This window comes from Lynx canadensis, chromosome B4, assembly GCF_007474595.2.
Source record: "Lynx canadensis isolate LIC74 chromosome B4, mLynCan4.pri.v2, whole genome shotgun sequence".
Lineage (NCBI taxonomy): Eukaryota > Metazoa > Chordata > Mammalia > Carnivora > Felidae > Lynx > Lynx canadensis.
The window spans coordinates 117,177,238-117,190,762 of NC_044309.1; the positions used below are offsets into that span (position 1 = coordinate 117,177,238).

The 13,525-nt window shown below is 40.5% G+C and overlaps 1 protein-coding gene across 1 annotated transcript in view; it reads left to right on the forward strand.

Moving 5' to 3' along the window:
• The window catches only part of CFAP54 (cilia and flagella associated protein 54), a 353,980-nt gene that overhangs the window by 164,320 nt on the left and 176,135 nt on the right, over positions 1 to 13,525 (forward strand). Inside the window, exons 39-41 of the mRNA XM_030323452.1 lie at positions 880 to 988; positions 9,574 to 9,726; positions 11,960 to 12,154. Coding sequence (XP_030179312.1) covers positions 880 to 988; positions 9,574 to 9,726; positions 11,960 to 12,154 — 457 coding nt within the window. The remainder of the gene's footprint in view (positions 1 to 879; positions 989 to 9,573; positions 9,727 to 11,959; positions 12,155 to 13,525) is intronic.

A 13,525-nucleotide genomic window follows, 5' to 3' on the forward strand; every position in this document is an offset into this window, starting at 1 on the left:
GTACTTCTCTGTTTTGTTTATTGGATTTCTACTTCCTCTAGAATAAGTTCCATAAAGTAGGAACTTTGGTTTACTTTGTTCACTGTATTATCCTTGAGCTTAGAGTAGTGACTGACACATAATATTTATTTAATGAAGCTGGGAGAGGGGAAGGACTAGGTCAAATAGGGCCTTAATAGGCCATGGGAAGGAATTTGCATTTTATTTATGTCTCATTGTACACATACCTACAAGGGACAATCTACATCAGACTGAGATGTACACACACCTACAGCATCTACATCAGACTGAGATTCAAGGAGGTCTGTATTTTGAGAAATAGGTTAGTTCAAGGAGTAGGAATGGAGAAACAGGGAGAAGAGGTTCTTAGGCCTTTTAAAAGAATTTCTTTTTGTCTAAAGTTTTTCTGATTTCGGATATTTTACAATTTTAGGACTTAAGTATCTGTTAGAAAATAAATTTTTAAAATATTACAGAGGAAGTTAGTTCTGAAAAACTTCACCAGGGAAGTTTAAATTGCATTAATTATGGGTAGGGTGAAAAACTCAGCCACTGGAAAAGCAGCCTATATTTTAGATATGTTCTAACTTGCATAATGGAAGATATATTTAGACTTGTGGATTTATAGAATATCAGAAAATCGTATTTTAATTTCTCTACATAATTTGCCTAAAGCTCTTCCAGCTGTGCTGTACAAAAGAAATATAAAGCGGTATGTAGCAGCTTTTTTCCCTGAAGGTTCTCATGATCAAATGCTACTCTGCTAGTTTTTATTTGTAGCATCCTTTTGTACTTTTTTTTTTGACAACTGAAAAATAAGTAAGCTAACTTTTTAGCTATAGATACCTGTCTAAGTAATATTTGTTTTCCTTTTTTAAGATAACCTGCCGAAATTTCATTGGGAAGCAGCTCAAGATTAATCCTCCAACAAGTGAAGAGAAAGATACAGGAAGCTGCACAGATTTCTGTAAAAAGCTTATCTATTCAGGTTGGAACCATTTTAGCTTGAAGCTTTTTTGTAAAGCAAGGTTTGCTGTTGTGTTCTGCATGTCAGATCCTCCATAATTAAAATGTTTTCCAATTCTCTTTCACAGGTTTATTGGACTGAAAATAACCCATTTGATATTTACCATCTTCTGTTGTTATAAATGTCATATAAGGGGAATTAAAACATATGTTTTGAGGGGCGCCTGGGTGGCGCAGTCGGTTAAGCGTCCGACTTCAGCCAGGTCACGATCTCGCAGTCTGTGAGTTTGAGCCCCGCGTCGGGCTCTGGGCTGATGGCTCAGAGCCTGGAGCCTGTTTCCGATTCTGTGTCTCCCTCTCTCCCTGCCCCTCCCCCGTTCATGCTCTGTCTCTCTCTGTCCCAAAAATAAATAAACGTTGAAAAAAAAAATTAAAAAAAAAAAACACATATGTTTTGATTAGTTTAATCTGTAAGTTGAAGAAGGGAAAGGAGAGAAGGGGAAAGGAAAATTATTTGAAAAATAAGCATGGAAAAAATTGTTTTGCACATTTCCCCTGTTTTTATCTCACTCGGGAACTTCTCAAATTGACCCTTTACTATTTTCTTTCAAGCTGTGCCTTGACTTCCGTAATACCTCCCATAATCAATATAGATTGTTCTGTTGGCTATATCCTGGTCAAGTTGTAAGTCTTTTCGCTAGAGCACAGGAGAAGATGAGGGGACATCATGGCTCCTTTGCTCTTAGCTGAGAAGCCCCCTTGGAATATTTGGTCAGTGCAGCCTGTAGGAGAGGCAATAGAAAAAAGATGAATATGGAGATAATGCCTTCTCAATGTTTATTTATTTTTGCGACAGAGAGAGACAGAGCATGAACGGGGGAGGGGCAGAGAGAGAGGGAGACACAGAATCGGAAACAGGCTCCAGGCTCTGAGCCATCAGCCCAGAGCCCGACGCGGGGCTCGAACTCACGGACCGCGAGATCGTGACCTGGCTGAAGTCGGACGCTTAACCGACTGCGCCCCGAGATAATGCCTTCTCACAATTGCACTTTTCATGTGTCTCTGTTTCTGGTATAGGAAAGGAATGCAAATCTTCCCTTTGACATGTTAGGATTCTTTCATTTATCTATTGATTTTATGTATGTATGTCTGTATGTATATAATCATTCATTCATGTAGTGCATCAGTTAGGTGGCCATTCAGTCATTCAGCAAACATTTACTGAGTGTCTACTGTGTGGTAAGTGCTGTACTAGGTCCTGAGATTACAAAGAGACTAAAGATTGAGTGAGGCTAAAGATTTATTACACTGGAATTTACAACCCATTGAAAGAGACTGATAAATAAGCCAGAGATTATAGTATCAGGTGATAAGATCTGTCATGTTATGACTACCCCTGCTGCTTCTGCTGTAAGCAACAGTAAACAGCATCGCTGTGCATGTAGTTTAGTGGAGCTAATGTAAAAAGGAAAAGGCAAAAACTGAGGTTAGGGAGGTTGGCAGGAGGGTCTTAGAAGGCAGGATAAAGAGATTCAGATTTACCTGGAGAGCTGAGTGTGGCTAGTTAAAAGGATTTAAAGAAGGAAATAAATGATCATTTTTGTGCTTTTGACAGAACCTCAGGCAGCAATGTGGGGAATCAATTGAAAGCATGCCACATGGAAGCAGAGGAGTGGGTACGCCTAACTTGTGTAAAAGGCGTAATGAAGTCTTGGACTCAGGCAGCGAGAATAGAGGAATAGACAGATATGGGAGAAAGGCTGAAGAAGTCCACAGGACTGTTTCTATACTGGTTAGCCGTAGAAGGGAGGGGTCCAAGATGCCTTGGTTTCTGGCTTGGGTGGCTAGATAGATATCATGTCTTCACACTACAGGGAAAGTGAAGGGAAGAGGAGGTAAGAGAAAGCTACTTTGAAATTACTGAGTTTGAGGTGCCAGGATGATAACTGAGTAGAACTATCTAGTATATGCTTAGATAGACTGGTCAGGCCCTCAGCAGATTTGTATTTTAATCATCAATATAGTGGTGGCGGTTGGAATCAGGGGCTTGTATGAGGTCACTCAGGGAGAGTTATGTGGAGTATAGACCTGAAGATGGCTTCACTTTGGAAGTTGAGTCATCCAGAACAGGCCATGCTATACAGTAGTGATAAACAATCCCCAAATCTTATTGCTTCCCACAAGGGAAAGTCCATTTTATTGCTCATGCCACTGTGTTCAATGGGGTTGAGTACTGAGCTGCTTCTCATCATAGGTTGATAGAATCTCCATCTTGACACAAGCTTCCATGATTGTTTCCAAGGCAGGAGCGATAACGCTAATTTACCCTCTAGAGGAGCCATACTGAGAGGATGGGCAGAATGGAAGGAGAGAATGGGCCCAAACACAGGAATGTTTATAGGTGGTAAGGGCAGAAGTTGAAGGTGTTCTCATTGGGTTCTGAAGATTTTCTTAATAAAGCAAGGGGTTGAGGGCATAGCCAAGGTTGCTAGGGTGGGAGATTTCAGGAGGAATGTGAAAGAGTAACCTGGACCCTGAGGGAAATAAAAGGAAGACAGAAGGGCTTCAGAGCAGTGTGGAGGCTCCAGTTGAGTGAATTGGTAACCACAAACTTGTGGGTTTTACTTCTAATGATAAATCAAATTATCTTCTCATACTCATTAAATAATGGAGTTCTAATCAGGTTGTGATTTGTCCTGAGTATATGTTCTTCTTTTCTTTTTTTTTTCTTAATGTTTATTTTTATTTGAGAGAGAGAAAGAGAGTGAGTCCCAGCGGGGGAGGGGCAGAGAGAGAGAGAGAGAGACACACACACACACACACACACACACACACACAGAATCTGAAGTAGGCTCCAGGCTCTGAGCTGTCAGCACAGAGCCTGACGCGGGGCTTGAACCCACGAGCTGTGAGATCATGACCCAAGCCGAAGTCGGATACTCAACTGACTGAGCCACCCAGGCGCCCCTATGTTCTTCTTTTCTTGATCATACCTGTCAAACCTCTGGAGATCCCTCAATTTGGGATCTATAACTCAGAATGTGATTTATATTATCCCTTCTGTCCTGAAAAGAATGGGCAACAAATGTGAGGAAATGTGTCAAAAATGCTTATTATCAAAAATGATGATTAGCACCTAAGGGCTAAGAAAAACATACCTAACAAAATTCTAGACCTGTGTGGCCAGTAGGTCTTATTGATGATGGATTCAATATGTCAGAAAAGCACTTTGCCTACTTGTTGTTAAACTTACATTTGGAAAGGCAAGATGGTGGGTAGTGGAACAGAAAGGAAGGAAGGTAAAGTCAGGCTACCATGATTATTTGGGTTAATTCTCAGTGGTGGTGGAGTTATAGTCCATTTGAGCAATGACTACAGCAGGAATATAATCTAAAAAATATTGTAATGGCAGTAATAATGAATTGGGCCAGACAGTATATTTAGCACATTATAACCATTAGCTTTTTAAGTTTTTGTAATCTTAAGAGATAGATATTATTATGCTTACATTACAGATGAGAAAGTTAAATGTTACTAGTAAGTTAGGAACTATGATTCAAACCTTAGTCTGTCTAATTGCTCAGCCCATACGCGTTCCACTAACTACCTGGCCTGTTCACCATTTGTCTCCTCTCAGATTAGTCTCTCCTCTAAACTGATAGCACTCAAAAAAGTTTTGCCATATATCAGTGGTCATGGGGAGACGATACTTTATCCTGACTTATTGTAGTAGTATGGTAGTTTTTAGATGATCCTGCATACTAATTATAAGTTTTTCATTGACTCATTATCATTAAAATCTTGACATCAGACTTATAGCTCTTTATAACACTCTAGGACCTTTGTGACTAGGAGCATATTTTGGTCCACACTTTTGGGCTTATTTGACCAATTTTTAGGATGGTGATTTTTTTTTTTCAGTGTACTGAACTTAGATCATTTTAACATGTTTATAAGCATGATGGGTCTTATGTATGTCCTCAACATGTTTGCAATACTTTTGAAAGACCAAGTATAATCTTGATGGTTTCCACACCAGATTGCTGCTTTAGAACATCATAGATTTTCTTTTGGCATAACAGCATTGGGTGGTAATGCTTGATACATTTAATTCTTCAGAACAGATATTGTAATGCTCCAGTGCCTACAAACATTTGGTGTTCTCATTATTTAACAGCATTCTATTCTCCCTCTAACTATTTAATAATGCATATGTAATTTGGTATAGTCTCTGTAGGATGTAAAGAAGTGAGAAAACCTCACTTTATAGATTATTTTTTGTATGGATGAGTAACTTGCCTGCTTGTTAATCTTCACAGGGGAGATGACTCTGTGAATATGCCTTTTATTGTAGCTGTTTTTGCATTCTGTCTAGGATCTGCTTCTTGAGTTTTGACCTTATTGGTATTTAAGTTATCTCTGATAGGGTTCTTCAGTCTTCAGGTATGTTGGAACTTTCAACCCTTTGGCAGGTGTGTTTTATTACAGCCTCTGGGCATTTGGACTGATAAGATCATATGTGTAGAAAGCAGCTCAATCTTATATCACTCCCAGGGGTTCTTCCTTGGTGAACCTATCTCTCAGGAGTCATTGGTGCTTCAGTTTTAATGAGTACATCAGTACAATAAGAGACACAGCAATTCTTTTTTTTTCCTCCGTCCTCTTCCTCTCCTCTTCTTCCTTTTCTCCTCCTTCTCCTTCTTACCCACCCTCCTCCTCTTTCTCACCCTCCTCCTCTCATTCTCCTTCTTTTTCTTCTAACCTATTTCAAACTGTTGAGGTTATTAGTGCCTTTGAAATAGTTTCTTGAGTTATTCATGGAAGTCTTCAGAGAGGAACTCCCACTTGAGACGGGGAAGTATGGACAAGCCTCCGAAGCTAATGATGTGTCTTCATTGCTTTCACTAGTTATCGCATGTTGATAGCACAGAAACACCAGCAGAATCCTAGTTAGAGCACAGGAAAAAAGATCTCCTAGGGCTCGAAAAAAAGAAAAAAAAAACAACAAACTGAAATGTAGTTTAGGAAAAAAAAACAAGGAGGAATGATTTATAAGCAGATATTTGATAAAAAGTGGAAGGATGATTTTATTGAGGCCTCACATTTTAAAGATCGCAAACATCTCCTGTTCCTCCTGTCCTTCTGATTGTCCCAGATAGCAGATGCCTTTGTGAATTTTTATTCCAGAATGAAAGCTCCATGAGAGCAAGGCATGTGTTTGTTTTGTTCACTTGTATCTCTTCCATGACTGGCAGAGTGCCTACTACTGGTAAGTGCTCAATATATATTTTAAAAATATATGACTAACAGACAATATGTAGCTGCCGTCTATTGAATGCTTACTCCCTGCCAGGCACTATGCAGACACTTGACACAGGTTAAAACAGTAATACTCAGAGGTAAATATTATCATCCCAATTTTAACAGAGATTGGAAAGTAAGGCCTAGAGGAGATAACTGTCTTAAAATAATATTACATGAAAGCTTCCAGCTTCCACCTTTTCCTTTGCTTTCTTAACTTCTTTCCTGGAAGGAAGCTCTTCCCCTTTCAGTTTTTAAGGAGAAAAAGATAAAAGCCAAGCTCATGAATTCTTGTAGGAAAAACACAGAACAGGAACCTTACAATCTTTAGGGCGTTATGTGTAAGAGTAGGGGTCGGAGGCATGCCTTGTCTGGATCATGCAGGACTGTGCGTGGGTAGAGGAATGGGGAACTGAGGGAAAAAAATGGTGGGCGCAGGACAAAGTGGACAAGAGGGTGAAATTGGTAGGGTAGAAGAGAGCTCCTGGGGAGTTAATAAGAGCTTCTGTCACCTAAGTGTTAGATTCTCTTCAATGTGTGGTAGGCAAGAAGAGTGAACTTCCTGGGGGGACAAGTGGTTCTTTCAAGGTGGCCATGTGCTGGGTTTGACCAGAACCTCCAGGATTTCTAGACATTTCCATCTACTTTGTTGTATATTGAAAGATGTCTCTATGACCATAGAACATAACTGTGCTACTATTTCCATCAGGACCTCCCTGGGCTCACGAGGACCCCAGGCTTCTTTTCTTAGGCTTATTTATGTTCTAGTCTCAAAGGTTTCTGTAGTCAAATTAGCAGCCCTCAAATCTGGGTCATTGCCAGTTACACAAGATGTGATGCCCTCTGGCAAACTATCTGGAAGAGGCACTGGATTTGAAGAGTGGTTGTCTCTCATGTCTTCTAAGGGCTTAAAACAAGTTGATGCCCTCAAGTTTACTTTTCCTCCTTTGTAAAGTGTGAGTAATAGCTATCTCTACTAATTTGTAAGGTGTTATGAGAATCAACTGAGATTAAGATCCATATAAGTGATTATTAATAAAGTTAATACCAGCCATTTAGCTTTGAAAATATTTATCAAGCACATATCACACAACAGGCACTGTTATAGGTCTGGCTTGATAACAGCAGACAAAATGGACAAAAATCTCTGCCCTCATGGAACTTGCATTCTCGTGGCAGGAGACAATCAATAAATAAACAAAACACATCAGTAGATGATGAATGCAGTGGAGAAAAAAGAAATGTGGAGATTGGGATCACCAATTTAAATAGGGTGATCAAGGAAGGCCTCCTGAGAAATTAACAGTTAAGCAATAACCTTAAGGAGCTGAGGATGCAAGCCATGGGGATATCTGAGGGAAGAATGTTCTCGACCAACGTGAACCACTGGTAGGGGTTTGCAGAAAATCCCTTTGTATTGCTTTAATTTTTTTCCAGTGAGGCAGGAAGCAAGGTCATTGACCTGGAAAGGACAGGGAAGAGGTAATTCCTAACTTTTTTCTTTGCCACATAGCCAATTGACCACTCTTCTGTCACTTCTAACATTGGAATGTTCCCTGTGTCCCTCCCTCATTTCCATTGCTACCATCTTAGTTGAATTCAAATCACAATATCTGTGGTGTAGCTTCAGTCTCTCAGCTACCAACCTTAATCTTTCTTCTCCTTCTCCTTCTCCTTCTCCTTCTCCTTCTCCTTCTCCTTCTCCTTCTCCTTCTCCTTCTCCTTCTTCTTACAGTACTATAGGTATTTTTATTGAAAAATGTCCATCCTTAGGAAGGCCAGGCTGGCACTGGAATGGTGGCAGCAACAGGCCGGGCCCCGGGAGGTGATATTCCACAGCCTGGTGGCTTTGGTTTATTAGCAGCAGCCACCAGGCAGGCTGCCACCCTCCTCTTTCTATTACAATCTTCTAACTCTTCCTAAAATACCAGTCTCTTTTTGTTTGTCCTGCTCAAGACCCTTCCTGTACTCCTTATTAGAAAGGATGAAGGTGACTTACAGAGGGAGGGCTTCAGGACTCCAGAAAACCCCTCCTTGGTCAGCAGGACTGGCCATGTCATCTCACCGCGCCCTGACTTGCCATCCTGACTCCTGCTTCCATACCTATCCTTGAACAGACCAGTTCTGTGACCCAGGAGAAACCACCAGACTTTCTGTGCTTTATTTCCCTCCTCTGTAAAATAAGGATATCATGGTATGTAACTTTTAGGGTTGTTTTTAGGATTTGATGAATCTATCAGAGTAAATTATATAGAATAGTTCCTGGTATAGTATAAGTAAATGCTCAATCAACCTCAGCTATTCTTATTCTAACTACCTCAACCCCCTTGCCTCCTTCTTCCTAATCAAATCTTTGCTCTCCTTTAAGACACAACTGACATATCTTCTCTTGCATGAAGTCTTTCTTGCACATCCTCTCCTCCCTATGCTGATCTCTCTTCTCTTTCCCTCGTTTTGGCACATAACCAAGAACTCCCTGTAAATATGAGTCTAATACTCCGGGGTCAGAATGCTTCATCTCTTCAGCTAAACTGTGAACTCTCAAGGGCAAAGGTAATAACTCTTAGCCTCCTGTGGCCCCATTGCCTTGCAAGTTGCTGTACTATCAAGTCCTCAGATTTTACAGGGGCCATTCACCTGTTCAACTTGTTGAAGAACTAAATTCCTTTGTTATTTTATCAGAAGCGTGGATTCCTTCTTTCCTGTGTGCCCGTTTCACAGTGTATGGCTGAAAATCTGCAGCCTGGTTCCTGACACTGTCACTTCTCCGGGGACCTCGTGGCAACTCTCCGCTCTTTGTGGCCATTTTTCAGTGCTGTTTTTAGTTCCACTCCCTTTTATGGCCTCATCTTCCTTTCCTCTGCACCCTCCAATATTAGAAACCTGTCTTTCCCTTCTCTTAAGAGAGCACTTACCCATCCAAGCTTCTTTGTTTCCTCCTTTCGTCTCTTTCCCAAGGCACCTCTGCTTTGAAGAGGCTGCTGAAAAGGAGTAGATTATTTCATCTTTTATGATCAGCAAAAGAAAAAGTAGGAGGCTTCATAAGGAAAATTGGCAAGATCTAAAGTTATTTGCATTTCATAGGAATCAAAAGTTTTCTAAGTTTTTTTTTTTCTTTTTTTAAAGAACTTTCAAATATACCACAAAAATTTGATCTGAACGTTGAAACACCTGCTGCAGACCTGGGGGCTTTGAATTTAGCAGCTTTAGTTTGGGACCAAGACATTCTCTGAATTAGAAAGTCTTTTGCTACTAGTTGGCTTGCTGCAGCATTTCATCCCCCGGTATTCTTCTCTTTCCTTTCAGAATATAGCCACGCCAAAGAGCTCATCTGTGTGCCCGTGGACGTGACAGACACTTTGCGATGTTTTAGACAGACTTTGGAAAAATCCAAATATGATAGCAGATCAATCCGACACAGCAGAAAATTGCTTTCGTTATTCCTTGCACAGACACAAGGTAAAATCCTTGCTCTATACCCCTTGCTTTTTATTGAAGGGAGAACACGACCCTGTGGCTCTACCAGATTCTGCCATAGACCCCTCCTTTCCCCCACTTACATGCCCACTCCCTGCTGCCCCTCACTTTCTTCCTCTTGTCTAGTGGATCACATCTTCTCCCTCACAGTTTATTCCTAACCAAAGACTGTTTCACTCATCTTCTTTCATGCTTTCTGTGAAACTGGCATACTCCTTTGAGTAGATGCAAGAAGAATATTCGTTAATTTTTTGATTCTGTACATCTATGTTCTTACCCTTCTCTTTGCAAGTATGGTGCTATAGTCATTTAAAAAATTTTTTTCGTAAGTAGATGAATTGATTCATACTGAATTAACTAGAACTCTACCAAAACCCTACTTTATCAGTGTCAAGGAAATAGATGCATTTTAGCATAAGCATCAATAAGGCTTCTTATTAATACCATAGATTTTGATCTTAGAGATTTCTTTTAGCTCAAAACAAGATATTCACTATCATTGGTCACATCACATTTATTTGTTTCCTGCATCCTCAGCATGTATTGATTTGTGAGCCCAATCAAAGCAGGGCTTTGAGTGGTTAATTGGTAACTCCAGAGGGGAAGAATGTACTCAAATTTAGGTGGGGAAAAATCTCGACTTATGTATGTTTGGGTTATTAAAAATGTGTTAAAAATACTAATATATGTTTACAATCCTTGCTGTTTATTTATTTATTTATTTTTCATGTTTATTTATTTTTGGGACAGAGAAAGACAGAGCATGAACGGGGGAGGGGCAGAGAGAGAGGGAGACACACAATCGGAAACAGGCTCCAGGCTCTGAGCCATCAGCCCAGAGCCTGACGCGGGGCTCGAACTCACGGAGCGCGAGATCGTGACCTGGCTGAAGTCGGACGCTTAACCGACTGCGCCACCCAGGCGCCCCCAGTCCTTGCTGTTTAAATTTATTGGAATAATAAAAATAAACTTCAAGAATAAACTTAAATTAATAATCTTAAAATAACTATATTTTAAAGTTATTAAAAATAGATTTAAATGTATACCTAACATGCTAATATTTTTTTTTTAAGTTTTCTTTTTTTCAACGTTTTTTTATTTATTTTTGGGACAGAGAGACAGAGCATGAACGGGGGAGGGGCAGAGAGAGAGGGAGACAGAATCGGAAACAGGCTCCAGGCTCCAAGCCATCAGCCCAGAGCCTGACGCGGGGCTCGAACTCACGGACCGCAAGATGGTGACCTGGCTGAAGTCGGACGCTTAACCGACTGCGCCACCCAGGCGCCCCCTAACATGCTAATATTTACTGAACTGATCTTTCAGAAATTTGACCAATTTTATTTTCTTTACAATCACTGACAGAAGTTTTACTTATGTGTGTATATATGTGTGTATGTATTTTTTGTTGTTGCCCCCACTTCCCCCCCCAAAAGCACTTGCCATAGCACGTACCCACAGGTTTTGGTTGTATTGTCTATAGACTCATATTAAATCAGCTCTCCATATCATGTCTCAATTTCTTTCAATTATGGCATATATTAATAATGGCTAAGGGCATGAATAAAAACAAGCAAATACAATTCCTAAGAGTGGATTAGACCTGTTCACCCTGAACCTCACCTGCTATTAATTCTCAGCAGTTTATCCCAGTCCTCGGGCTGCAGACTTCAAACTTCACATCAGCTTCTCTTTCTCTGCAGCTTTCGACTACTTCCCCTAGAATAGTTTTCCTTTTTTTCCTGTGTGTTCTCTGATCTTATAAAGAGACTGATTCTTTTCCATTTTCCCCCCTTAGGTCAGAACTAACTATGTGTTCCTTCTATCCCAGAGGTCTCTACCCCAGAGGCAAACTAACATCTTACTGTCAGAAGCCCTTAAAAAAAAGGCAAACCCAAACCGTGTAACTTCCACCAATCCCCACGAGAAGCAAAGCATTATCTCAACATCACTTTCTGGCACACTGCCCCTCCATAGTGTTCTTTACGAAATAACATGAGCAGAGAGCCTGTCCACACATACCTGGGCTCCTCAGAAATGATACTAGATGCTAAATTTAAGGAAACGAGTCCCTCAAACTGCAAAGAAGTCTCACATATATGCAGAATTTTTCCTTTTCTTTCCCTGTCCATTTCCTCTACCTTTCCCCTCCTCATCACTTTCCTTTCTTTCTCCTTTTTGAATTTCTTTAAAAAATTTTTTTTTCCCATGACTTTAGGAGATAAAGGAGGAATAAACAATGAGAAATTTACCACTGGAAAGGTGGAGTTTTGCCTGGGGACAGAAGAGATGCATATGCCAACACCCCCTGACCTCTCTCAGGAACACTTTAGAGTTTTCAGTTCAGTGGAAAAAAGTAAACTTCCCTATTCACAACTCGGACTCGTAATTTCCTCTTATTATGAAACTATTGGTAAGATTAGTGTGATCTTCTGCATTAATGTTGAGATTGCATCTGGGCCTGAAATGCTACCTTTAGAAGTCAGATAAGAGAGGGGCACCTGGGTGGCTCAGTTGGTTAGGCCTCCGACTTTGGCTCAGGTCATGATCTCATAGCTCGTGATTCTGAGCCCTGTGACAGGCTCTGTGCTGACCGCTCAGAGCCTGGAGCCTGCTTTGGATTCTGTGTCTGCCTCTCTCTCTCTGCCCTCCCTTGCTCATGCTATGTCTTTCTCTGTCTCTCAAAAATAAATAAACATTAAAAAAAATTTTTTTAAGTCAGATGAGAGAGCTTGAATATAGAATCTTGTAGGCAGTGATGGAGCAGTGTCTTCCAGCTCCTCCCCTTCCTCACTTTCCCCCCCTGGCTGTCACCATGGTGAGATGCAAGGTCACTCTTCTGCTGATCCTCCTTTGACTGAATCTGCGAACCGCTTTTTGGAATGTGACCACTGTTGTGTTTTGTGGCTCTGCCCTAGCTGATCACACTTTCTTTGTCTTTCTGCTTGGTTTGGCTTTGCTACAAATTCATCAGTATATACGCAGTGCATCTTGTAGACCCAACGTCCCTCCCTCCCCTTTTTATAACAGACATTTAGTAATTCCCCCTTTATTCCCTGGAATGAAATGTATATTTAATATAATCTTTCTACACATGTTATTTAAAACAATGACTATGAAGCTCTAAATATAAAATAAAGGGTACACAATGCTATTTTATAATAAAAGAATCTATTTGTGGCACTTAGGTGCTCAGGCACTAGAAAGTATAATGAAGCAATCAGGTGTTCATATCCTGTGTTCTTGAATCGCCATGAATGTTATAGCTACAAAGGCAGACTGATACCAGTTTATTGTATTGGTGATGCAAGTACTGTCAGCACTGTTAATTTTGGTGACAGTGGTTTTCTAAAATGGCAAATAAATGTAGGTAAAACAAAGCACTACAGTGAGTGGTTGCATTTCTGGGAAATTCAGAGCATTCTGAAAACATACAAAAATGACCTATTTATGTGTAAAATGCAGTTAGAGGTTAGACTCAGACAATTTATATATAGGTTTCTCACCTTTTTTCTTAATTGTGGGGGAAAACTTCTGTGCATTACAGGCAATCCAGTGTCTCTGTTCTTCACCTATGAAATGCCGGGAGATGCCCCATTGTGACAACCAACAACCTTCCTCAGATTTCTAAAACACCCTGTAGGAGACAGCACTGCCTTCATTAAAAACCACTGCCACGTTGGTTGGGTTTTGTTTTGTTTTGTTTTGTTTTGTTTTTGCTAGACATCTCTGAATTTCATTGGAGATTTATGCATTTATCAGAAACCACTCCCCCACCCTGTCC